Raw genomic sequence first — 27,403 nt, 5'->3', positions numbered from 1 at the left:
AGTTTGATAACATAAAGGACAAATCAGAAATTTTCTCTGAAAAGCGCCCTTGCCAAATGTCAAATTTTCCTCGGTGCCTTGTGTGAAACTCCAACAAGAACCTTTCAATAAATAGTCGAAAAAGATAGTTGAGTTCATTTTACTACATATAATAATGAATGGAATTATTGATAATTAAGTTTTTTCTCAAATCATAAAATTCAGTTGGACACACTTATTCTCATTTCCTTTTATGTATGTATTTTCGCACGATTATTTTGTTTTAAAGCAGTAAAAAATTGGTAAAAATAAGAAGTAGCAAATGAAATTAAAATTTTCATCACTTCAGCTTCTTATATCATAAATCATAACGCCCCAGTGGTACTTCCCACGGCGCTGCGGCATGCATTCTGTGAATCATGGAACGAAATCATTTTTGAAAAAATATCGGAAAACACACTCGTTATTCCATAAGTTATCACCAGAAGTATTTTTAGATATTTTGTTTCGGGATTATAGAGATGGAATTTTCGAATCGATTTTTCTTTGACCTCCTTTAGGACTGGAGTTCTAAAATAGTGTATGCCTTTATGTTCCAGCATACAATAACATTAAAATAATATATCCTGCATTCAAAAACATTAAAATAATATAATGTTTTGATATCTTTTGAATTTCACAGTTCATTCGCAAACTTAATTAAATATATATTCCTTAGAAGTGGAGGATGCACATTGTTTGTGAATATTGGAAAAATGATTTGAAGACTCCATACCATTATCATAAGGAATTATAAATTAAATAATATAGAAAATAATTCAATTCAAAACTATTTCCAATTATCAGCATAATAATAAAAGTTTATTTTTAAAACATTTTACTAAATCTTCAATTTTTGATGTGACATGCTCGCTATGAGTCTACCTTTAAATAGCAAAGCTCATACACGAAACATATTTGTTGCTAATAAGATATTAAAAGCACGGACCAAACTGAGAAAAGGAAGATGGTTGCAGCTCTTTTGACGCGACGCGTGATCTGACTTCATAGCTGTTGGTTGCATTGAAACAGCAACAAGGAAAAAGAATCAAGAGCAACTCCAACGCTTTTTATTACTCATAAAATCCCCCCTATCCCGGTTTCTATCATTAGGCGTAATAATACACTTATCCAAGATGCGAAAAAAGTGATAGAAGGCAAAAAGAGTCTGCGATGAGAATCAATTGCTCACAGAACGAGAAAAGATGCAAAGCGGTTTGATCTTTATTCAAAATGTGACACAAGAGTAAAATCAAGAAGCTTCCTAAAATTATCAACAGGAAAAACACTAGCATGTTTTTAAGATGCAGTGGTAGAAGTCTTAAATCTATCTTACAACGTTGAAAACTATCTATAAATGGTGCTACTCGGACACTCAACATCGGTGATGAATGAGACGTGTGCAAAAATGTTCAAACAGAAAAAATACAGATTAAACCGTGGCACCCACAGCTACCGAATTCTGCTTGCATTTACTAAAACAGAAATTTTCAAATCTTAGATACCTTTAAAAAAATTTAAACAAAATTGAATTATAAAAATGAATTAAATTTCCGAGAAAAATTACATTTTTCTCGGAAATTTTGCAACTAGATGTTTATTTGGGGATGAATGATTTACAGGGAAACCTTTTGATAGATTTTTTTTGTTGCAGGGCAATCTAGAATGATTTAATTTAGCACAATTGTATTTTAGAGTAGAAATGTAAACCTCTAATTATTTTTCAATTTGACAATGAAACGAGATTTCGGTATTTTTCAGTAAAAACTTCGGAAAATATTATTGCATAAAAATGATTTTTACAACGTTTTAATATTCAAAAAATGTATATTTTTGATGCCCATTTTGTGAATACTTTTTTTATTGATTCAATAAATTTTAAAAATATATTCATATAGAATTTACAACAAAATTTGACATTGCTGCAATGAAATTAAGTTCAAGCCTATATTTAGTTTACCCTTCAACTTAGTTTACAGCTTTTTTTCTTTTCGCTCTAATATTTCTTTATTTTTACTTTTCCTTGATGGCAAGTGAAGGAGTTCTTTCTCTACGAGAGATTGGTAACTAAAGAAAACTTCTTGCTTCGCATGTACATTCAAAAACAGTACATGTTAGCTGTGTGTGGCGACACATTACACGAGCAGGATTCTGCTAATCTCCGATATATTGATTCAACAAGTAGCTATATCCGATTGTTAATCTTTTAGGAATGAACCGAAACGGTCACTTTCTGGAGCTCTGCGTTAAGGACCGTTCTTGAAAGTGTAGAACCAGCAATTGCCTTCCCTTAATGGACTCCAAGGTGAAGGCTGCCGTAGGAACCTGGATTCTAATCCTCTTTACATGTTTTTTATTGTTTATTTTCTCGTATACTTTGTAGAAAAGATAGTAATCGTCAAAAAATTGGAACTCGAGATTTTGATAAATCTCCACGATTTGGACTTCCCTGAGTTCGAAAAACCCATTTTTGGAAAATGTTCGTCCGTCTTTTGCGACAAACTCAAAGATGCTTTCAGCTAGACAGATGAAATTTGGTATACTGTCCTTACACCAAATTTGTAAATTTCTATCAAATGTTGATCAAAATCTGTTAAGAGAGAGCATGTCTTTCGGTTTTTGGAATTAAGTTAACACGATAAGTACAAAACGAAGAGAACTAGACGGGTGAAATTCGTCACACACATTTAGCATCTATAGTGTAGACATCTACCAAATGTTGAACCAAATCCAATGAGAGATTTACCGTCTGTCGGCCTGTTCTTTCAGAAACGTATAAACGATAACCCAAAAAAGCAATGAATTAAATATATTAAATTTGGCATGGGATTTTGTGACTACAAGTGTAGCGTTTTAAGATATGTTTTAGTGTATTAGGGAAAAAATACAGATTCGATCTTCACATTTGAAATACAGATTCCGTTTTCGGATGTTTTTAACCACATCCCAAGGCTATTTCAAAATTGCCAAATAACTCGCCAAGGATGATACGGATAGATTCAATAAAAATGCTAAATTCACGCCAAAGGTTAATATTTCGTAATTAATCTTAATCTTTCTTAATCAATCTGCACCAGTGCCATGTGAGGCGTTTTCTCGTATAACAACTTTATTACAGAGTATGCGGGAAAGTTTTGGGGAGACCATACCCACTGGTTTATTTAGCGCCACTGAAGCATCATTCACTCCTCGTTATTTTGCCAATGAAATAGCCAAAATTATTCTCAAATTATTTTTCTATCTCATTAATAATATAAGTTTTTCTACAATTGTTTAAAACACTGCTATTTGTTAATCTTATTCAAAATCCATCTATGTTTTATCGTTTTATAGTTATCGTGTTAAATCATATTCATTCAAACAGACAGACTCCTCTGGACGCAGTTTGTTCAAAGTTTGATAGAAATTTTCAAATTTGATGTAAAGACCATATACCAAATTTCATTCATGTCGAACAAAGGTTTTTTTTTTAGTTATCTTTGTCAGAGATAGACATAATGTCAAAAATATGCTTCATGAACCCAGACAAGTCTAAAACGTGGACAGTCATCAAAACATATAATTTGAACTTTCTTCACGATTATAATACTTTATCTGTTTGTATACGAAAACTTAACACATCATATTAATATCTACGATTGCATGAACATAAATAAACATAACATACAATTTTTATAAATAGTCTGACAACATACAGGGTTAGCAAGAAATAAGTTGTCCACTTCTGAGGGCTCTAAAATGGGTTCTATTGGTCCAAATAAGATAAAATTTGAACTACAGATTATTCAGATAATGCGCTTTATATTACAAGTTTAGTACAAGAAATCACCAATAGATGGCGTGTAACACAAATGGCATTTATTTGCATATATTGAAAATGTGAAACATAATTTGCGTTACAGCGCATGTCTATTACCATTTTTCTTTGGAAGAAAAGAAGGCGGATTCTGCACGAACATTAGTTTCTTCTCTGTTAGTCATGCCTACGTTGCAAGAAAAAGCGCTACTGGTGAAATTGTTCTACCAGAACCAACAAAACACCTTTGCTGCTCTAAAGGAATTTCGTCGTATGAAGCAGATACGAAGAGGTCCAATGTCTCCAGGTGCCCTACGCAAAATGATGCAGAAATTTCAAAAAACTGGGCAACTTGGCATTCTTTCAGGTAGAGGATGAAAAAAATTTCTTTCTTCCGTCGAAATAGAATAGTGTGACCACGCTCGTTGAAGCCAGCAGTCAGTAGCCGCAGAATAGTGTGAGTTTGCCAGTTGTTTCCCGTGTTCTGGATATCCTTATTCAACTGTACGAAAAATCGTACGGCACATTTTGCATTTTTATCCATACAAAATCAGGTCTGTGCACCTGTTGCAGGACGGGGACTTAAGAGTCCGTAAAACTTTTGCACTTCAGTTCCTTGCTCGAACAACTTGGCCATGGAACATTCTGTGGAGTGATGAGGCCCACTTTTGCCTGAATAGGCAAGTTAACACCCACAACTGTCGAATTTGGGCAGAGGAAAACCCTCATTTTATCCAGGAACAACCCTTACATCCTGAAAAAGTGACAGTATGGTGTAGTTTTACAAGTACATTTATCACTGGACCGTATTTCTTTGAAGATATAACTTCAAATGGAATCCAAACCTGTTTCGTCACAGGAAAACGGTACCATTATATGCGGAGGGATTTTGTAATCCCAACTCTTCTGCAGCGTGGATGCCTTCAAGACATCATTTTCATGCAGGGTGGTGTACTACCTCGTGTTGATCGCTGTGTAAAACGATAGTAAATACAGCATTTCATAGAAGCACGAGTTATCAGCCGTCATTTCCCAATAGCATGGCCTCCTTTCTCGCGGAAATTACCCCTTGCGACTCTTTGGTTGTGGGGCTATTTCAAGGACAGAGGCTATTCAAAGGCCATCATCTCTACCAGATCTGAAGGACAACATTCGGCGCCATATTCTTAATATTCCGGCAGACTCACTCCGATCATCTGTAAAAAATATTGTTCTCCGATTAAAGCATATTGTTGAAAATGAAGGAGGACATATTGAGCAATTTAAATTTTATTTTATTTAAGAATTATAAACCATATTAAATGGTTTTATGTGCATTACAATGCCATCTGACAGTGAATTTTTGTACTTTTTTTTATTGAATAAATGAAAAGCGCATCATCTCAATTATCTGTAGTTCAAATTTTATCTCATTTGGATCAATAGAATGCATTTTATAGAGCCCTCTGAAGTGGGTAATTTATTTCCTGCTATCCCTGTATGTGCAAACATAGAATTATACTATGCCACACTGGAGTTCTGCATTAAAGTACATCCTATTACGAATCTGTTATGAATGTGAAGCTAAAATTTGTCCTCGTTTCTGATAAAAAGAGAGTATATTTTAAAAAAAGGCACCTACAATTCTGATTGTAATTAAGCATTAATGTTTGTAGAGTGAAAACTTTGGCAATGATTATCTGATTAGTCTTTAAACAATTAAATAAATTTCGTTCCATTAAAATACCATTTATCAAGTCAATGTTTAATATCTATCATTAATTCATTGAAATCGGAATGCTTTTCCAACTTCTCATAAGGAGAAAGAGCTTTTTTCTGCTTTCTGAATGATGCGGTCGTTTCTCGCCTTGAAAGGGCGCCATCTGATTCCTTGGCGCTCATTAAAATCCGAAATACTTCAAAAGGAAAACTCCTGACAGATTTTTTTTTCCTTTTCCAGACTAATCCATACTTAATGATGTCTTTTTGTGCCAGTGAAAAGCAGCCTCTCCGAAATTCTCTCTCCACACTGATTGCAAACAAACTCTTCTTTGTTCCCTTGGACAAGTAGAGATGTAAGAGCAAATTAAGTGTTAATAAGGAAGAAAAATGGATAACAGTTTAATTGCACTGACTCTTAAAAAATTCATAATTTTGAAACAATGCGATCGAGAAAAATGCCTTTTTTATCGTAACCAGCAAAAGTGTTTTCCATTCTCATATGCATATACAAAATGGCACGTTTTGTGTTTAACTTCGCATAATATCGAAGAAATCTCAATGTATATTTCGCAAATATCCTTTTTTTAGCGGATTGGAAAATCTATGATTTCGGTGACAAGACAGGCTATTAAATGTCGTTTATATAAGGCGATGTTTTTTCCAGTATGTATTCATATATAAAAGGAAAAGGATTTTTACAGTTTTAACTCTTTGCGATTTTCAATTATCATGTTCACGTATTATGAATCAAACGTAGAACACATAAATTTTATTTGGTTGCCTCGTTGAGAATTTGAATTTTCATCAAAAGTTCAATTTACTGCCGTTAACTAAAAGAGATTAAAAAATTCTTCTTTTCTTCCATCGGTTTCAGACTTTTGTTTCAAATTAACGTAATTCAAATTTCAATCCCTACGAAGTATGAGTCTCATTCATTTGAGACTCAGCCATTGATTGAAAAACAATTGGAATTTATACCCGACTTTTTAATTTTTTAAATTACAATAACTAAATTAATTTTGGTTTATGACGGTATATGCAACAAAAATATAAAGAAGTTAAATCTACAGTCGAACATTTAATCATACGATTTTGAAAGCTACCATCGGTCTATTGAAGTAAAGCATTCATATGACTTAGAAATATGGATAGGAAAATCGTTACTTATATCTTCAACCCGTGCTTTTAACCATCATTACACAAATAAGAGTATTGAAATTTTTTTCTAAGGGAAAACAAATGTAACTCAAGTATCCTTAAAAAGTCTTACAATGAGTTAATTTACCCAAAAATCAGAGATAAATTAGACTTCTACCTCAAAAACAAATCATACAAGCTCTGAATAGCGTTCAGAGGAATATTGTAAGATTCTTCATGGAGATACTGAGAAAGTGTCGGTAGAAAACCCGGCGAAGGATATTGATTCCAGATTGAATGCTTTAAAACAGACAATATGGTTCTATTGTATAGAGGTCGAGAAACTGTGTGGTCAAAAGTAGATCTCTCACGTCATCTTCATGCTCATCAAAACATGACTGGACAAGTTTCGTTGCATTAATAGGATCCTTATCACTCAGAAAAATTCCGTCTCCGGTACGTTTTCATCAATGGATGAACCTAGTCAGCTAAAATAACTTTCCCCCAATGATTCTTCCTTTCAAAGTTACTATAGATTACCCGGAAACGACGACCTGGTTGCTCATACCATGACAGATCCACCTCCATGCCCGACAGTTGGAAGGAGACAGTCACAATCATACTCTTGTGTAGATTCCTCCAAACACGTACCCACCTGTTGTGGGGTAAGTGTGAAAGATGATTTGTCTGGCCATGCAATTGTCTTCCACTTATCAGTCGACCCGTTTCGTGCTTATGGCCTCATCGGAGACGGCGTTCAGCATTAGCATCTGTAATAAGAGCCTTGAGAATTGATGTTTTGCCGTAAATATTCTTTTTATGAAGGTGCCTCCTAAATGTAATTACTGACACTGAAGAATCCAAATGCTGACGGAACTCTGGCTAACCAATGTTTTCTGCTGAGGCATTACAATCCTCTTCGATACCCGGTGGTTTTTTCCACTTCTGCCCCCTATTTTGCTTAGCAGAGCTTGTCTTGCCGTGCTATGTGTACGTTGCCACGACTTTAGATATCGTACCTCTAGAGAGGCCTAAATTCTGGAACGTTTTGGTGAGAGTTGCTCCAGATCTTACAATATGGCCCCTGAAGAAATTCAGTAACATCTGACATTTTGTTTGATACAAATTCAAATCAGATACAACATTCACTGAAGCTATTTCTTACAATCAGGAAATTTTTATATTAAAAAAACTGGTAGCTAGGATTATATCTTAATGCATACGAAGCACATTCTTAAATGTTACTTTTATTCACAGGTGTTTCAACTATTTTCATGGACACTTTAACATATGGGGCTAGAACAACAACCGGAAAGATTCTAATAGAATTTATGTTACTATTAACGAGTTTCCATAAACATTGAGGCACTCGACAGCAGAATTTCTTTAATCTGCGGAATGGATGCCGAAGTGACCTCGTTGTAGAGTTTCAGGTTCGGAGCCTGAGTATTGCTGAGTTCTGATACCTAATTCCATGGATAGTCCAAAGCATTCAGATCTAGAACACGTTAAGTCGGTCGAAGGTGAAATATCATCTCGCTGCTGCAATGTAAAAATTTGGAAAGTAAGGTACTGGGCCAAGCGTCAATCTTGATTTCTGCCACGATACAAGAATGACGAAAGCTATCCCAAAATAGCACTTGTATTGCTTCAAAATGGGACATTTTAATAAATTATCATGCACAATAATCAATTTTCAGATAGTGTTATTCTAAAGTCCTTTAATCTACGTGTACATGTAAAAACATTAAGTGTGTAGAAAGGCACCACGGACCTTTTCTTGAATAAATGAGATACATTTTTTCTTCTTCATAGCCGAAAGTATGCGCTTTGAAAAGATGAGTTGATATCGCACCTTCTCATCTTGAAAAATTGTACATCTGCGAATCCAACCCGCACTCTGTCATAAATTTACGAATGTAGTCAGAATTAATACATACAATACATTCCATGAGCCGTTTTGGACCTATATTATTTTGGTAAACTGCGAAATATAAAAACAGTTTCGCACAAAATATAACACGATAAAGGCCAAACTCTTAGACCGAGATGTGCCAAATTTGGCTGAAACATATACTTTAAAGGCTGAAAATACGTGCTAAATTAAGAGGCAATTTAAAAAAAAATTAATTCAGTAAAAAACTATAATGTGTGTAAATTCTAACAATTTTTTGAAATAGCAATCATTTCCGATGTTGTAATAGTACAAAATTCAATTTGCATACATCTAAAAATGAAGAAATCGACTCTTAAATGCAGGTTGTAGTGGCCCTAAAATGAAACGGCCGAACATTTTTTGTAAATTTCAGCGAATGCGAATAATCTCTAAAACGTTATTACATTCCGATATTTGGATTCGAATTCCTTTTGTTTATTGACACTTTCGGTTTTCATGAATGTTCTAAATGTTGAAATGTTTATTGAATTGTCACGGATCGACTGATCACTCGATTCCTCTACATTAATAGACGAATGAAGATTGCCACAACATTCAGTTTGAATACTTCAAGCATTATAAAATGCTCCCATGCATACAGAGATTACAAATAAAAATATTTAAGAACTACTAGCAAATACCTAATACTACAGAATGTAATCAATCGTTCCCACTATCAGGTATTTTTTAGCAATCTTTCCCTGGAATTTTACAAAATTTTAATAAAAGCAAATTTAAAAACACAAGTGTAATGATTAGATTTGCTAAAGACGAGATTGTTTCTATTTTAATTATTTTCAATACCTACTTACTACTTCGGTACTTATTAAATTATAATGTATTATATGGTATCTTGTTATATTTTTAATTGCATAACTAAATAATGCAACACATATAGGAGCAGAATTTAAATAAATGAATCTATAATCCTATAACTGAGTACTAAATATATTAAAATAGAATAAGTGATAAAATAGTATCGAAAACACGCTAGTGCATTGAAAATTTGAGAATTCTACGACATGCGGACATCACAGAAAAAAAATGACAACATTTCATTTCTAAGAATACCTGTTTGTTGTGATGGAATTCTGCCATCGATGCTCATTCGCCTCTTCATGAGATGGTTTCAATTTTTTTCTTACATAAATGTTATCAGTACAAACATGCTATCTTAACATTCTCCGAATTTTATGAACAGTTAAATAATTCATTTAATTTACTATCATTTCACTGGAAAGAAGGTAAATAACCGTGAATTTTGGAAAAACAGATGTCAATAATGAACTATTAATAATAGAAGAAAACTTTAAAAATTCTACTTTTTAGCAGATCTGTAAATCTAGCTTGATAAATTTACTATAAAAATAAAACAAACACAATAAAAATGTGTAATAAAATATTTATATTTTATGCCATTCATAAGTGAATGCTATAATAGTTCAATATTTTGCTGAAATATACGCCTTCGTTTTACTTACGACTCATTCAAAATTCATTTTGACGACATTTTTACACGAGAAAAGAATAGCCAAACGGTTTCTCAGAGCAATCAAAACTGAAAATGTGCGAGAGAGAAAGATTCTCATTTTTAGGAAACTAATTCATTTCTAATGACGCAGTTCAGTTTTCAAATCTAAAGGCTGAAGCTGGAAAGGATCTTTTCAAATTATTAAGGGTGGACAGACACAAAAGGAAGAAGAATGACGCTAAGCTGTTACAGTGTTTGACAACTTAGATCCAGCACTTATTCATTGCAAATCTTTGTGTTGTGAATCTAACTATGACCACCATTTTCTTCTATAATAACAACTTTCAACGATATAGGGTGCTCTTGGAAGTGCTCAACTATACGCAATTTGTAAGTAAAGAATGCAATATAAATCAATAATTTATCTAAATGCTCTTTATTTCTATTGTTTTATTCCTACAAAGGATATATTATTACAATCTATTAAATTGTGTGAAAGTTAAGACAAAAATCTATATGTACAGCGTTTTTTAAAAGCTGCGTACCACAAGATCGGTATTTCAATTTTTGAATTTTAAATTTAAAATCATCTCAAAAACGTCATTGAATTCTTTGAAAATTTCAAAATAATAGAAAAAATATTTAATGATATATGAAATAATTTTGATTGATACGTAAATGCGGGTCACGCCCTCTCTGATTGTTTGCTTGATGCTCTGACTTCTAAACCACTCAATGATTTACTAGAAAGTAAATCAAAACATTTCTCTGCTTAGTTGTTCACTCTTTGTTTGTTTGTAATTTCCACTGTTTCATTAGCTTTCCAATGATTATTTTTATTCCCAGTTTTGGACCATTTTTGTGGAGGGGATTTTTTTAAGGCTTCAACACAATTCTCTGCTTCTTTTAAATTTTGATAGATTTGGAAATACTACTAATTAGCAGAAATATAAATAAATTCTCAATAGACACTATATTAATTGATCAGTAATTGATAGTAATTATTAATTGATCGATTCATTTAATAAAATTTAGACACAAAAAAAATGTGACCTTGCAACAATTCTTCTAAAGAAAATAAATTTTAAAATTACAAATCCATAATATTTATAATAAGGAATTCTGAATTAATATATATGTTACAGCTAAAGCCCGAAGTTCGGCCAGTTCACGAATTGGCTGACCAATTTGCGTTTTGGCCAAAGTCCGAAGTACTTGCAATTTATTATATATTCTAATTTGGCTGGCCATTTCGCGAAGTGGCTGGGAATCCTTGACCAAAGCCCGATGTGATAATGGTAGATTGACTGGTAGGTGGCACATTAAACAGAATACTTAAAAATAATTAAAATGTACTCGTTCTTGAGTACTTCATGTTGTTATAAAAGCTCCGAATACAATAGACTTAAATTTGAGAAATGCAGGTATTCACTTTTTGAATACGTACAGGGATTCGAATATGAGCATGTGTTTTTCCAAATCTGCAGAAATTATGCAAACCTAAATTAGCAAAAAGAAATCTTGACTGACATGGTTGGACCCAGAGGGATTCGAACACAGACCGTTCGATCTGCAGCCCAATGCGCTGCTAACTAGGCTAACTCGCACAAGAGCTGCGTAATCCAAGAAATATTTTAAGGGGGATCGTCAGTCTTTTTCTAAATTTTCCAGATTACATTCTCTTCCGAAATACCGATTCATAAAATATGAACTTTTTTATACGGGAAAAAAAACCAAGAGGGTCAATTAAAATAAATATAATGACATTTATGTATAAAATATAAATAAGGACATATTATAGGTGAAATTCGACAAATGGGGCCAACAAAGAAATGTCTTTAAATAATATTAACAACAAAATTATTTTTCCTTCACCATTGTTTTAATTAGTCCTTATATTTGCTATTTGCCTTTGCAAAAAAATCTTTGCTTTTGAAGCGATATTTAGGAAGAGAATGTGACCTGGGATCTTTAACATTAGGTTTATGGAGCAGAAAAAGACTACGGATCACCCTTAAAGGTAGTTGACAAATTGAGAACTCAATTTGCCTTTGTATTCCTACACGATACGCAACGCATTTGCTCAAGATATAATTCGTCATTTTGAAGGATGCAAATCTAATCTTCTTCATGCTTTCACGTTGTTGCAGCATATACGTTCACTGAATAATTTCTATTATGGCTTTAATATGAGAACAAAATAACACGAGATCCTATTTTTATAGATTACAAACTTATTTTTAACTCAGAGGTGTCACTTATATTTGAACTCGTTTTTAAAACAATTGTTCTTAAAAAAAACAGTGTACAGAAATATTTATTTCTAAATATTTTATTTTTAACAGTGTGTAATACAATCTGCTCTTCATTTCTTTCTTCCTACTTTGGCCGATCATTCCAAGCCATTTCGCGAATTGGCCGGCCAAAGCCCGAAATCAAGAAAAGATCGGACATTGGCCGTAAGTTTACAACAACGTTGGCCAAAACGCGAATTGGCCGATTTCGGGCTTTGGCAGTAACAAATATATAAAACATTGCTTGAGTAGTAGTAGTTGATTTCTTTAATAATTTTTATTTTTCACAAGTTCAAGGAAGTAGTTAATCATTTGTCAAATTTTCTTTGTGCTGGCATGGCGAAGCAGCGTAGCAAACCGGAAAGAAAGCAGGGCAGAGAGAGTCAGACAATATTTTGAACTTATATAGTCCAAGAATGGTATTTGTCGACTCAGACTTTTGATTCCGAGGGAAAAAAGAATAACCCGCCCCTTTCCGAAGTTAAAGTACAGTGGATCCAGAGTTCAAGTAATTTAGAAATTATTTTTAAAAGATAGATATATTTATCAGTATACCATAAAAATGTTTTTGAAATTATTTTTATTTCATTTTATATTGGAGTGTATAAAAATAAATAATATAGCATGAAAGGTATGACATCCATATTAAAGTATATAAAAATAAGTCATATCGCCTGTAAGACCTGGTTATATAATTTTTAGGGAAAATTTTACAATATTCAAATGATTCATTATTGATAAATATTTTACCTATTTCATCCAAATAAAAACCTCGTTGGTTTATTTTAAGGCCGCATTTTGAATGCTAGGAATTTTCCTCACTAGGGGGCCCTGACATAAGTGAAAAACGTTTGCGAGTTTATATTTCAGTTGATACATAGCGAAATTTAACGAAATAAACCCGAATTATTTCACAATTTAAAATTTTTGTAAACCAGCGCTATGGTCATTTACTGATGCAAACTTTTAAGAATCTACAGCATTCAGCAAAATTCATAAATAATTCATAAAGCACAACTGCTTTGAAGCAGCTAACGCAAGTTGTTATGCTGGAATTCATCACTTGCAAGTTGGCCGGTGGCCAGATCATAGTGATGAAAGGAAAATAAGACGAGTGGAAGTTAAAATAAATGATACGATGCTTCCAAGCATAAATTTTATACTGGACGTATAAGCAATAAGTATTTACCCATACACTTGTGTATGTGTAAATACTTCAGACAATTTTGTTCTATTTCAGTTATTTTATTTGCAAATTAAAATTCCATTCTCCATTTTTTATCTCCATATTTGGTAGACATGCTTAAAGGTGCGTTTTGTCCTTAAACCGTTTGGCCCGCAACTTGACACCGCGTCAGTGTCAAAACCACTCGCTGAATAAGCGACGTCATTTATGTCGCTGGTCCCCAATCTCAGCAATCCGGAATCACGTGTACAGGAAATGGCAGTGCTGTTAAAAGTGATTCTGGAGTACATATGAATTATCTCATATAGAATATGATTTATTTCGGTCATATATTAGTAGGTGCACCCTTTCAGAAAAAATCGGCCCCCATTTGTTTTACATTTGGAAGGAAACCCACTCCCGGACTGTAAAGAGCAATTTGTAGGTGAAAGCATGCCGGTTTATGTGACTGCGGATTAATCAGTTCTCCCGCCTTGCACTCCTGACTTCATTAGTTCGCTAATGATAGTTAATGTTCGTTCAGCTACCATTTAGGCTCTCTTAAGAATTTTTTAAAGATATGACATGTTTTTAGGCAGGCAAAATATCAGGAAACCACTCACTGAAAAACTACCAAAAAAACTGGAAAAACTACCAAAACTTGTTTACTGGAAAAATCTACCAAATTTTTATTAAACTCAGTAGCTGTAGGACTGACAAGGGAAGTCTCGTAAAGTGCTTTATATGAAAATTATTATACAGAGACTACAATCTAACCAAAGAACAGAATAAATTACGAAACTTTTATCATATTACAACGCTTTAATCTAAAAGCAAGAAAATGGTTTTTAGCCCTTTGCACTCGTATGGCTCCTCTCTGGCAAAACAGTATATCATTTTAATGCTCTATTTATTTATTTTTTTAAATTTGGATTGTTAAAAAATACTTGTAGAGTGGTAAGAAAGTGCAGATGAATTTTTCGGGAAAATTCAACTAATAACAATCATACATATTTATTTTTTCGGAGCAATAAATAAGTCTTCATATTTGGGGAACAACTGTGCATCGAATTTCTTTTTGATAGCTCAGAGGGTTAATATTATTGTTCATTTTTACATCATTTTTGAAACTGGTTTTTTTTTCTTAAAAATGCACTGAAGTTTTGATACTTTATTACAAAAATTGTGGATTCATTCTTTTCATGAAAAAGCAATCGTCTTTTTAACGGTGATAAACGTGTATGGTTTTGCAGAGTAACTTTCTCACTATTGTTTGCTTTATTGTTATTTGCTTGAAATGATGCTAACTTAAGTCAATGAAAGTGTAGACATTTAAAAACGCAGCACTGCATGTTAAATATTTAAATCGATAAATGGCATAAGATACTTTTATAGAGATCTATATCACAGCTGCAGAGGCATATTTTCGGAGCACTAAACAATTATTGTTTTCAAATCATTGAGATGCCACTATTTCCAGTTTTGATTACTTTATCAACATACTGATCAAATATGGTTTATTACGTATTAGTATATAAAGAGAAAATATTATAATCATCCTATTCGACCATTGCTCTATTGCAATTTGACCCTGAATTCAAACATCTTTTGCAATCGCGTCTGTCTGAAGGCAGGTGAACGGATTTTCACCTGCGAGTTCGAATGACGAAATTTCCCATGTCAATCAAATAATAGATTTCTACCCATATTGAATGAATTCTGCGTTCTGTCTGAAAGTGAGAGAAGTGAATCACAAAATATCCTTTGGAAGCTTCACAAAACGAATCATTAGCGAGTCAATTTGAAATAATCAACAATCAAAGCAGTTTTGTTTTCAAAATTATTGAAATCGTGTCCTTTGAAATTTCAGATATTTTTGTCGCACCTTTATTTTTTATCTGGTTTTGTAAGTCTTTTATTAATCTAAATGTCTCTTTTACATTAAGGACTTTCCTTTTATGGCTAATCTCACTATGGTATAGTATTGTAATGCGTACCAAATTTCTATTTCTTTCGAAATCAATGGTCGCTTATTGACTGTAATAGGAACGTATAACCTGAAAATGTCTGATCAGTATACAGAAGTTTAGTTTCATATAAAGAATGTTTTTGGCGAATATCGAAGATTCCTGAAAACATTTCGATTATCGATTTGTGGAAATTCAATACATGGAAGTTCCTCTTCATCTTCTTTTTATTTTCTTGTACACTGAAAATGAGATAATGCAGTGGTAGAAAAAATTACACTTCGGGATTTTCATAAATCTTCACATTTTGGACTTTCCGGAGTTTAAAAAATCTATATTTTTAGAATTGTTACGGCTTTGTCTGTGAACAGGAAACTCCAAAATGCAACGAACTAAAAGATAAAATCCAGTATTTAGTTTTGATCCAAATTCTATGTATGTATAATAAGTAATGTATGATATGAAAATATTACATTTTAATTGTCATCGATTAAGCAGGTTTTTCAGTGACATTATTCAGCATGTCAAAAAAAATCTTTAACTGTGGCTAGATTACAATTCGCTTACAATTGCGCTATCACATGTGTGATAGATCTCAATTTTCGGCTGGTATATTGTAAATAGTTTTACAATTTGTTTTTTAATGCTACCTAAAAATATATGGACAGTTATCAACGAAGTAAATTCTTTTGCGTTGAATTAACCTAAACAAAAACTAAAATCAAATTTATTACAAAATTAGTCAAAGTGACTCAGAAATATGTCATTTTTTTTAAAGGAAGAAGTACACTAGCACCGCATGATGTGGTTCATCTGGTTCGTGGTATAAAATTACTGTTCGTCATTGAAAATGATGAGAGAATCTTAAAACAAAGAGACGAATCAAATCATCCTGCATAAAATTTAGGGTAAAACAAGAGACAGTATTAAATTTGTTTCATACATTTTGACTAACGTACAGAAATCAATGCACATGGCAGAAATGTCATTTCAACCGCTGGAAATGCTTCCAAACTTTCTGAGATCAATTCACAAGAGATAAAACATGTTTTTTTTTTTTTTTTTTTTTTTTTTTAAGATCCTAAAACAAAGTGACAATGTGAGGAGTATACATAAAAAAGGAAAACCTCATCAGAAACCCAAAAGGAATGAAAGAAAAGATTTTTCCAAGCGAGATAAAAAATATGCTCATTATATTTTTTCAACAGTATGAGTATTTGTTCCATCTGTGCAAACACTAACTGGCGAATGTTATTTAAACAATCTGAACAGATGGATGATCCACGTTCGCCAAAAATATCAAGATGAAAAGTGCTAATGTTTGCTTCATGTGTCATAACTCAATTATTATCCGCCGAATATTTATCAAAAATTATTGTTTGAGAGTGGAATCATCCACTACATTCACCGCATTGAGAACCTTGCGACTTTTTTTATTTCCAAATATTGAAATGGAATTACTATGACATTATTTCGATGAAATTATGACCATACAATAGTAAATGAGTCCTTTGGTTTCAATTCAAAGAAATTAACCAAAACAGGCACTCATATTATTATTAAATCTATTTTATAAATGTTTAAAGATGAAAGGCTTTATTTGAACAAAAAACGAGAAAAAATACAAATTTATTGTTTCTATTTCATTCTTCAGACTCACTGTAAAGAATTATTTGATACACTAAGTATTTGAACTTTAATTTGAAACGGGAACTAATCCCAAAACGTGATTGGTGAATTGAAATTCATGAAAAATATAGAGAGAAATTATTTGTCATAAAAGCCTTATTTTAAAGCAGTTTTTTATTCAATAAAACATTCATTATACTTTAAAAAGAAAGTTAATTTGAACAATTTAGTTGTCGTACAATTCAGAGTAAAATATTAATGCCATAATTTTGAAACAGAGATAATTATATGGAAAAAATGAGTAGCAAAACTTAAAAATAGAGGCGCTTTAAAAATCTTATTATTAATTTTAAAATCAAAAATTTTAACAGAAATTATCAGTTAAAATGAATAAAATTTTAAATAATTATTAAAAGCATGTTTTAAAAATAAGCCTTCTCAAAATCGAGTTGTCATACCTTAGATATCAATAACGGAAGCAAAACCAACGGCAGTTTATTAGTAACAGCGATGAAGATGAAGTGAATGCCACTCTGTCAAAAAGTATTGTAGTAAAATATATTTAAAAATACTTTGGAAAGTTCAGCGAAACTAGAACAAGAAATGGAAGACAATTAAATATGCCCCAAAGATAAAGTAATTTTTAATTTTTCAGACGGTTCAAAAATCATTTTTTGTTAATATAATATTTTTAGAATTAATCGTAGGAAAATTTTGACATTTAATTTATTAAAACTTTAAAAGAAAATCGCTTTGTAATGCACTCTTTCCATTTTGATTTATCTGGTACAATCTGGTGACGGCATGCAAAGAATTCATGTTATTAACAGAGATCATGACTCGAAACTTGAAGATATTTAATGGTAATATATTATTAAAATATTTTGTACAAGCTGACCAATCCAATGTAGCGGAAGATAAAAATAATTTTGTGTCTTTTATTAATAAAAAAATATATACCAAATTTGCTGTTACATACCTTCTTTATGCTTCGGTATTTGGTAAAAAAAATTAAGCTATATATAATGTACATACGCTGTAATGCAAAAACTAAATTTTTTTGTAAAACAAAAATAACTATATATGAAATAATTTAATGCTTAAGATTTTCTTAACACCTGTAAATTTATTTTTAATTAAAATACCAGTTGCTTCAAACAATTATTAATTCACGTAGCTTCTAAAAAAATTATAAATTATCCGACGAAAATACCGAAATATATATTTTTTCCCCCTTAAGCTATTTATAATTGTTAATGAATGATAAATATTCAATCGAACATGGCGAGAGGCAACTCGGAAATAATGAAATAAAATAATTTAAAATTATATATTATTTTAATACCATATAAATGGCAATGCTATAGATGAAATAATTTTTCCTATATATGAGACATCGGCTTTAAATAATCAAAAATTAAATACTGAACTTTCATTATGACCTGCCAAAAGAACAACAATCAGAACAGGAAAAATAAATTTGATATCGATTAAAACACCGATTAAATATGCAGTGAAGTTTAGAAATTGAACAATACTTTTTATTTCATCATTCTCAAAACAACATCTGAAAATGAAAAAAGCGTTAGTCGAGGAAGTAGTTTCTTCAAAATGTTTTTTTACTCGCTGTAAGATAAAACTGGAAATGAACGTTTTCATTATCATTGTAAACTCAGAAATCACTGGTTAAGTATTTATAATGTGTTTTTAAAAATGTCAATGATTCGTAAACATAATTATATTTTATATCAAATTTTAAATCGATCAAAATAGAATATTTTTATATGTTCTTTCAAACTTAATTGAGCGAATATGTATAATATAACATTTACGATCCTTTCTGAACTTAGCAAAATAAGCAACCATTTCTTTTCAGTTTGACTGACATTTTTATCATCCTGATTTTTTGTAAATGAACTGAAAAATGTATGTTACTTACCTCATTGAAATTTTTTTTATCTGATATTATTTTTGACTGAGTGGCTTTAAACATTATTTCATGCGAAAAATAAAATAATTTCCTCGAAACATCAAAATGATTTTTTACATTAAAAATTGCATAAAAATATAAAGTTTCCCAACATATTTCTTTAATTCCATTTCTATATATTTCATTATTTTTAATTATTTCATTAAAATTTTTCATATTTAAATGTACCTCCCGTATATTTTTAATAAACATTTGCAACAGGTGATTAATCTTCCTTGATTTTATCATAAAATAAATTCTATTTTGCTACTCTCTCCCTCGAATTTTTAAGCATATTTAAAAATAAGATTAATTTAAATGAAATAAATTTATTTTACTGTTCAGCTAGCAATAAAAAATTAAATCGTATTATATCATGATCAGAATAAATTGAACAACAATTTTAATTCCGATTAAAGAAAGAAATTTTTAATAAATTATTTTCATTCTGACATGACATACATTTTTTAATTTTTAAATAGATATATGTATCCCCAAATTTAAAAATATGATAGAAATAGGTATGATGATTTAAATTATGTATACCATTAATCAAATAATCACTTAATGTCTAATTATTTCAGTAAAAAGTATTTCATGAAATATTATTTCCTTTTTTATTTAATGGAGGGTTTTGTTTGTTTGTTTGCTTACATATTACAAAAAGTACGATACAATTCATTTATTTACGTTTATCATTAATAAAATAATTACTTAAAATTTATTTACTTAAAAAATATATTAAATGAAATTGTTTCTCTTTTAATTTTTTGCATTCATTTTATTTATGTTTATTTTATGGAATAAATGATGAAAACTATCAAAAGTTTACGAAATAAGATGCCACCTACCACATCAATGAGTTGTGACAGCCGAAGTCCCATTTTCACCGTCAGGCGATCCGAGTTGTTGCCAACAGGTCGAATCAGAGAATTATAACCATTTATGAGATCATCATACAGCCTCTTAGCGTCATCATTGCCTTGGGTGGAACATAAAGTCAAGAAAAAGAAAAGCATAAACATACGGCTGCTAATCAATGTAAACTCCATGAGGGAGTTATTTATCAGTCACGTCTTGACAGGTGATCGGAAAAAATGCAGGGATAAATGACAATCGTGCATAATTTCTTGCCAGTAAATATTTACACGGCCAAAACGGAAACATTAGACAGGCGATCTTCAATTTTTAGAATTTGTTAGCTCCGTATTAGTATTTTTGGAACACGTAATGATTCCAATGTGCAGCAAGATCGATTGTGTGTTCGTTTATAGGATTACAGATGGTTTTTCTGGAATGTGTAGATTTAGAATAAAGGTTTGAAACGACCACAATAAACACGTGCAAACGACTTTCGATTCTGCATTTCTTCCAAACGATACTATCACGAGGAAAACGCGCCAGTGCGACCATTCTTCGCCACACTAGCGCCCTCTTGCGAGCTTAGAATACTAACATTTCGTAGCCAGCTTGAGGTTAAGGTTATTATTTTCATCGGAACAAAATGCTCATTCATAAGTAATTAAATCGTTATTTCCTCCCATTAATTTTTTCATTTATGGCTTGGGCAACATTTAATGTTTGCCATTTAAAAAGATGGCTAAAAATCGTTTGTGTAAATTGCTCTTTATTGAGGGTGAAAGGTGTTTGTATTTCGCGTTTATATTTTTGATTTGATTTTGACAAATAAAACTAACGAAACGAATTTTTTTAAAATAAAATTGCATCGTGAGGAATGTTTCAAGCAGTTTATTCTAAAGCTAGTAAATAACCTTCGGCATTAAATTTTAATTGCTGATATTTCCTCACATTCCCATAAAATAATGGTATTAACATAGTTGCTTGTTTGCCATTTTTTTTTCTGTATTTTTACTTCAAAAGAGGAGAGAATAAATTGAAAACATTATTTATCTTGAGAAAGCAATTTAATTCATCATAAATGATACAAAAATGATAATAAAATAGAAAAATCCTCATCTGCCATGAATTTATAGGAAATAAGCAGGCCTAATCTACATAGACGTTGGGATGTTCAATGTCTTTGCGGCTCGCATTATTTAAAAGAAAAAAATACATAAGAATTATCCGATAATTGACAGTTACAACGTCACTGTTAATCGCTTTTTTTTAAATACGAAGTGGATGAAAATAATGTATTGAAGTTGAGATTTTGAATTCGATATCGATATTTTGGTAAATCTTCCAATTTCCATCTTAACTTAAAAACATGACTCGCTAAATGGATGAATTTTACTGAGGAACTGAAATCGCAGATTTAAACCAAATATTGGATGAAATATGGCGAAAGAAATTATTTTATTAACCATTTCAACATGATCAAAATTCAACATAAAAGCAAAACTTAACAACTTAAAAACGCAAAAAGCTAGAGGTACGAAACACAGCCTCTATCAAATTCCGGAGTCAATCGTCCAAGATAGGAGGTCCAAAAGTGCACTCGAATCTCGCAACGAAGTTTAATAAAAATGACTTCAAATTCATGAGAATGGATTTTGCTTTCATAATTTATTTTTTGCTGCTAGGTTATTTTAAGGTTTTTATCAGCATTGTTGAATAACATCCAATTCCTATTATTTTATTATTCTAATGCAAATATATTAATTAAACGCTTATTTTTATCATTATAGTAATCATTCATTGTGTAAAAGTCATTTTGATTATTTTAGTGGCAACTTTTTAAATACTGAAAGGGAACATTCCAATGGAGTGGAAAAATAACTATCATTTTAAATGATTATCACTTCAAAAGACCCGTGATCTTCACCTGCAAAATGGGGTAAACTCGTTAAAGTGCAGTCGTCACTTCTGAATTCAGCACGAACAAAGCTCACGATTTTCTCGTTTATAACACAAGCTGTTTGAACAACATATTCGGAGTGGCTTTTCACTTCACAAGTATACAAGAGTATGTAATAGAATATGCAATGAAAATTTCGCTAAAATGTTTCTCTTTCGGTACAAAGCTGTTTAAGGAAACAAGATGTAGATACCTTGTTTAATCGATCAGTGCAATTAAAATCACAAAGACGATCTAATTGAAGATACCGACAACACATAATGCGAATGCCACGAAAACATCGCCTGACGTGAATTGCTTATGGCCATCTCTAGAATTTTTCTATTAGGTTTAGTATTGTAGCAATAAAATAAATAAAAATAGAATTCGGACCTTCCCTAGTCCGGAAAAATAACACCGCTTTGTGAAAATATGCCAGTTTATGTGGTCAAAAAAAAAATGACTCAGTTCAAACAAGTCAGAAAGATGAAGTTTGGTATTATCAAAATTGTAGATCTGTTTCGAACTAAATCCGCTTTTGAGTTGCTTGTCTGTTTATCGGTCTCTTTATGTGCGTACGTGATACAATAACTAGTGACGTGATTGCTATGAAATCTGGCTTGTGGTCTGTGCGTGAGAAGTTTGATTGGTTTGTGATCTTGAAAATCTGTGTTAACTTTATTTATCAAATTATTTTAACATCCATTTTATTTTTACATCCTGGATGGACTCGTTAGTTTGTTCATTTCTGATTACAACCGATATCCACTGTTTGATGTTGGAGCTACGCTTTCAATGAAAACTAATGAAAAAGTATACTATTATAAAAATATAAGCATGATTTAAACGGTATTTTTAAGTATTCTGGATATATAAAGACGATCAGACTACAGAAAAGGGGTGTTGTTTAAAAAGCATGTTCTCAAAAAGTTGATTAAAAACGAGTCATATTGGAAGATGTGATTGAAAGTGGAGGAGAGGGAGGAGGAGAAGACTCGAGTTTACTTTCTTGGGCCTCATTTCTGATTTAATTATGGTAGAAAAAATAAATCATATTATATTATTAATATTATTATTTACAGTGATTGACTCGATGATCATCAAATTTGATTGTCACTGTCTACGGCCGTTGGGGAACGTATTTTACTCAAGAAATATACTCTTGCTTCCTTTCATTAACGGTAAACTTCGTTATTCACATATTTAGTAACTCAAGGAAAAGGTCCATTAAATAACTAGAGATCTCAGCAACGAGTTCATTCAGGGAAAATCGGGGGATTTCTTCGCGAATTAAAAGTTATTGATCCTTTCTTCGCAAGCCGATGAGTCAAGGTTATTTGCAGATACAACAAACTTGCAAAAATTTTCTCAAACATATAGCCACCGATTAGTGCATATGAATTTTTGTATGTGTGATTATAAAAGAAAATATTTTTACTAGTATTCAGCAAATATTCCGATATACAAATGATCCTTTCTCAACTAAATAGGTTCATTATTAAAAAGTGAAGAAATAAAAAAAATTGAAAATTTTCTGATTGAGATTTGTGGATGCATAATAGTTGAAACTTCATACAGCAGACAGCTCAAGCCATTTGGAAGCTGTTCAAATTTCTAGAGAAAGTAATAAATAAAATTTCATGACCCACTTATCCCGAAGAAAATTCCGAAGACGAAATCATTTCTCTTAAAGGAATGACTTTGAAGATTGCGTTCTCTTTTTAAAAATCAATACTTTGAATACAAAATTTTAAAATCATGCCTTTAATAAAAAGAAAACACACACATACAAAATTAATTATTTTAAATTTTTTATAATAAATATTTTGAATTCAAAAAGTCAATTCTTTTATCAATTTATCTACTCTTACGGAATCCAAATTTCGTTAAATAAATCACTTGCCTGAAAGTTCCGTTTTTAAATATTAAAAAAAGAGTATTGTCATCAAGAAAACACTAATGTATGAACAACATAGCTAGAAACCAATTACTAAACTTCGCTTTTTTTTCAGGCATGAAACAATTATACCGAATAATTTTTAAATCTCGTATTTTCTCGAAATGTTGTATGCTGTACTATCTGCTTTTAAATTGGATCACCTCGAATTTTTACTTCGGTTTTGATTTTGCTAAAATTCAGACGAGATGAAAGACGAATGCTTACTTTTGCATCTTACTTATCTAGTGCATCTTCAAGTTTCTAACTTTAAAAAAATAGTGCGGTTTGAAAAGAAAGCAATCTAAAAAAAAAGCGAATGCATCTAAAAAAATTGCATAAAAGTGCTTTTCTATCTCACTGAATTTTCAAAAATGTTTTGCGCTGATTTCGAAACGATGAAGAACAAATAATTTTTCAAAAACATTGAAACCTAATTTTTTACGTATGCCGTTAAAAACATTTTATGAAAACAAAATTTATTTAACTTCGTCTGTGACTACCAAGAGACAAATAAATAAATTGATTTACAATATTTTCAATCAAAAAGAATGAAAGTAATAAAGATAAAATAATTGTGTTAATGTTTAGGAACATCATGTTTATTTAATAAAGGAGTCTTATTAAATTGTCCGAACTTTTAAATATTCCTTATGCTTCAAATCATGTGTGACCAAAATATTGAGTATTTAAAATTTTGGAAGTGTGCAAATGTTTTTTAAATTAGGGGGTTAGGCACCCCTACTCACTCCCTTCACCAGCCTCCAAAAATCATAGTGTGAATCTTTGGAACCACTACGTGATCTTCGCTCGCTCACCCTATACTTATGCATTCCTGCCAGTAACTTGATATTATAAATACGCTCATGACTAAAAATAAATTTAAATTATTTTAAATTGCATCAACTCTTAATATCACTTATTAAAACTAAATCATCAATTTTTGAAATTTTCTGGGAGAATAAGACTTAAGATTAATACATAGTTTTTCGTTAAACACATCAAAATTGTCCAAAAAAATTGGCAAAAGTCCCCCAAATTGTAAAGATACAAAGAATGCATACAAAAGAGAGTTTTGAGTTGTAATAATAAAATTGTCATAAATACATTTAGTGAGAAATTGCCCAGAAAAAAATTCAACTTTCAATCATAATTTTGGACCGTGCATAAATTTTCATTCGAGCCTATGTATTTTAATAAATGTATTTCATCAAAATTTGTAGAAATGTTGTTAATAAACTAAAATAATTTCTAAAGACGGCGAGTATTATGTCAATCAACTTTGATGAATAAACCCCATTACAAAAAAGATACTATATTATTTTAATCACCCCGAAGTGACGAAATGAATTGGTAACGAAAATTGGCGATGCTATTGCAGTTCGGAACTTCGTTCGGCGAACTAATACGTATACACCTTTATTTCGTTCATGTCAGGTGGAACTTTTTATAAATGATTATCATTTCCCATAAATTTTAGTTTCCGATTATTTTGATTTATTATCAAAACTGCCCAATTTAGCTTGATTATTTTTGTTTTATTCAAAATAAATAAAACAAATTGTCCTGCCTGACAGACACAAACCAAGAGTGCGAACTGTTGCCAAATAACGATGAACAAATTCACCTGATTTTCCGTTCACATAAGTGTTTAATATACATATTAGATTTCATTCTTATATCCGTAGATTAATTATCAGCAGAAAAATGTCTTTGAATCGAAAGAAAGCGGTGAAAAAATATAGGTATGAAATTTTTCTTTCAAACATTTGAAATGATACTGCTTATTGTGTTTATAGACGTTCTTGAAATAAATGTCTAAATGAAATTTTTTAGATATTAGTTCCATTTTTTATGCTGAGTTAAATAGGCGGAGACAGTATTCAAACCGAGTTACGATGTAAAGTGATTCTTTTGGAAGCAGTTCAAAATTCTTTTCAAAGAAATTCTTTTGATTTGAAATTATCTTCCTTCCTTCCTTTAGTTGCCACTCGATTTCGATTTAAATGTTGGAGAGAAAATAATTTTTTGAAATGAATTGCTAATGCGGAAACTTATAGTGCTTCAATCCAGAAAAAGAAAGTGAATTTCTTCAGAAGAAACATAAATTTTTAGTCATAAACGAAATAAACTAAATTAAACAAATTGAAAAACCCTTATTTAAATATAAGTCTTTCACAATATAAAGTTCATTAATTAAAGAACAAACTTTTTCCATTATGGTTAAAAAGAATAATTCGTTTTTTTAAAAACATCGTATTTGAAAATATTTATTCATTGAAGAAAATAGATTTCAACTTTTTAACTTGACTTGCTTCATGTTTTCTTAAGATGGAGTCAATTATTGATTCTCTTCATTAAGTATTAAAATTTTGAAATTTTGTTCACCTGCGTGTTTTCTATGACCGTAATTTATTTCAATATTTAAAAAACTTAATTATGCATTTTCCGATCATTTTATAAAAATTTTTTTATTTAGCTACCACTGCTTTTATTTAGCTGCTTAGCAAATTGAGGGATAACTAAGTTCTGGGTTCCATAACACTTACAATAATAAATTAAGGTTTAATAAATGTAAGATATTTAAATTTAAAAAAATTGGAATAAATATAAGATATTTAAAATAAAATGCAATTCCATTCTCATAAAATATAATTTTTAAAAATATTTTTTTATTATTATTTTACTTTGAAAGTTAAAACCTTTTATTTTAATTCGAGGTAGAGATATAAAATAAAGCCCAAGCCTCGGGAAGGTGCGATATTTTGTAGGCATATTTATGCATCTAAAAGGTAGTCTATTACTATCTTCTTCTGGATGAAAAAGAGTGATGCCGCTATGAACACGCAAATCGTGTATGCTTTAAATACATGTTGAGAAAATTTCGTGAGTATTGACTGAATCCGAATAGTGAGTCACATTTGGGTGGAGGAGGCCTATAAGTAGGCAGTGTCAGCAGCTTGCTTGAGTTCGAAAAAGACTGTGCGAGAAGAAATTGAATTTTCTTTTCGCGATTTTGCTAGGACAATCTGCAGGTATGCGTGCACTCAGCCTGATCATTGACTATACTGATCACAGAAAAGCATTGTCTCAAGGAAATGCTGTCCAATTGTCACTACTGAAAGGTAAGATCGCCGCAATACCATGTCACATCATACTGCATATGTAGCCCGAATTGGATCTTCTGTTGAAATTGGAGTGACGTAATGAGCGATGTTAAAGCAATTACTTGACAGACAGTTGTGAGGTCCTTCCCCCGTGCATTTAAGTCGAAATCTCCTCTACCCGTAACTTCAATCGAGTCGGGCTAGAGTTCATTGGAGGGTGAAGTGGAAATTTGTTTTATTTTCAGATAAGAGATGTTTCAGTATCAGTGATAGCCGTAAGTTGGAGCACTTGAAAGATTGAGCACTTCATTAAGCACCTGGAGCCAATTATCAGCAGCCCCTTCGAATGACACCAGCAGCTATAGTCAGGGATGTGATTTTCCTATGATAGCAGGAGTTGTGTCCTTTTTATTACCATGTACCTTGAGAGCAAATTTTAGAGTTAGCTAGAAGCTCATTTATCCCATTTCCAACGATAGC

General features: G+C 31.3%; 1 protein-coding gene across 1 annotated transcript in view; it reads right to left on the bottom strand.

Annotated features, from left to right (window-relative positions):
• Positions 1-20,441, bottom strand: part of LOC129968352 (acetylcholine receptor subunit alpha-like 1) — a 174,317-nt gene extending 153,876 nt beyond the window's left edge. Inside the window, exon 1 of the mRNA XM_056082236.1 lies at positions 19,935-20,441. Within this exon, the coding sequence (XP_055938211.1) occupies positions 19,935-20,135 (201 nt within the window). The 5' untranslated portion in view covers positions 20,136-20,441. The remainder of the gene's footprint in view (positions 1-19,934) is intronic.
• Between the last annotated feature and the right edge of the window lie 6,962 nt (positions 20,442-27,403).

Source organism: Argiope bruennichi, chromosome 1 (genome assembly GCF_947563725.1).
Source record: "Argiope bruennichi chromosome 1, qqArgBrue1.1, whole genome shotgun sequence".
NCBI lineage: Eukaryota > Metazoa > Arthropoda > Arachnida > Araneae > Araneidae > Argiope > Argiope bruennichi.
The sequence above is the reverse complement of the archived record's forward strand: the minus strand, read 5'-3'. Positions and strand labels throughout refer to the sequence as shown.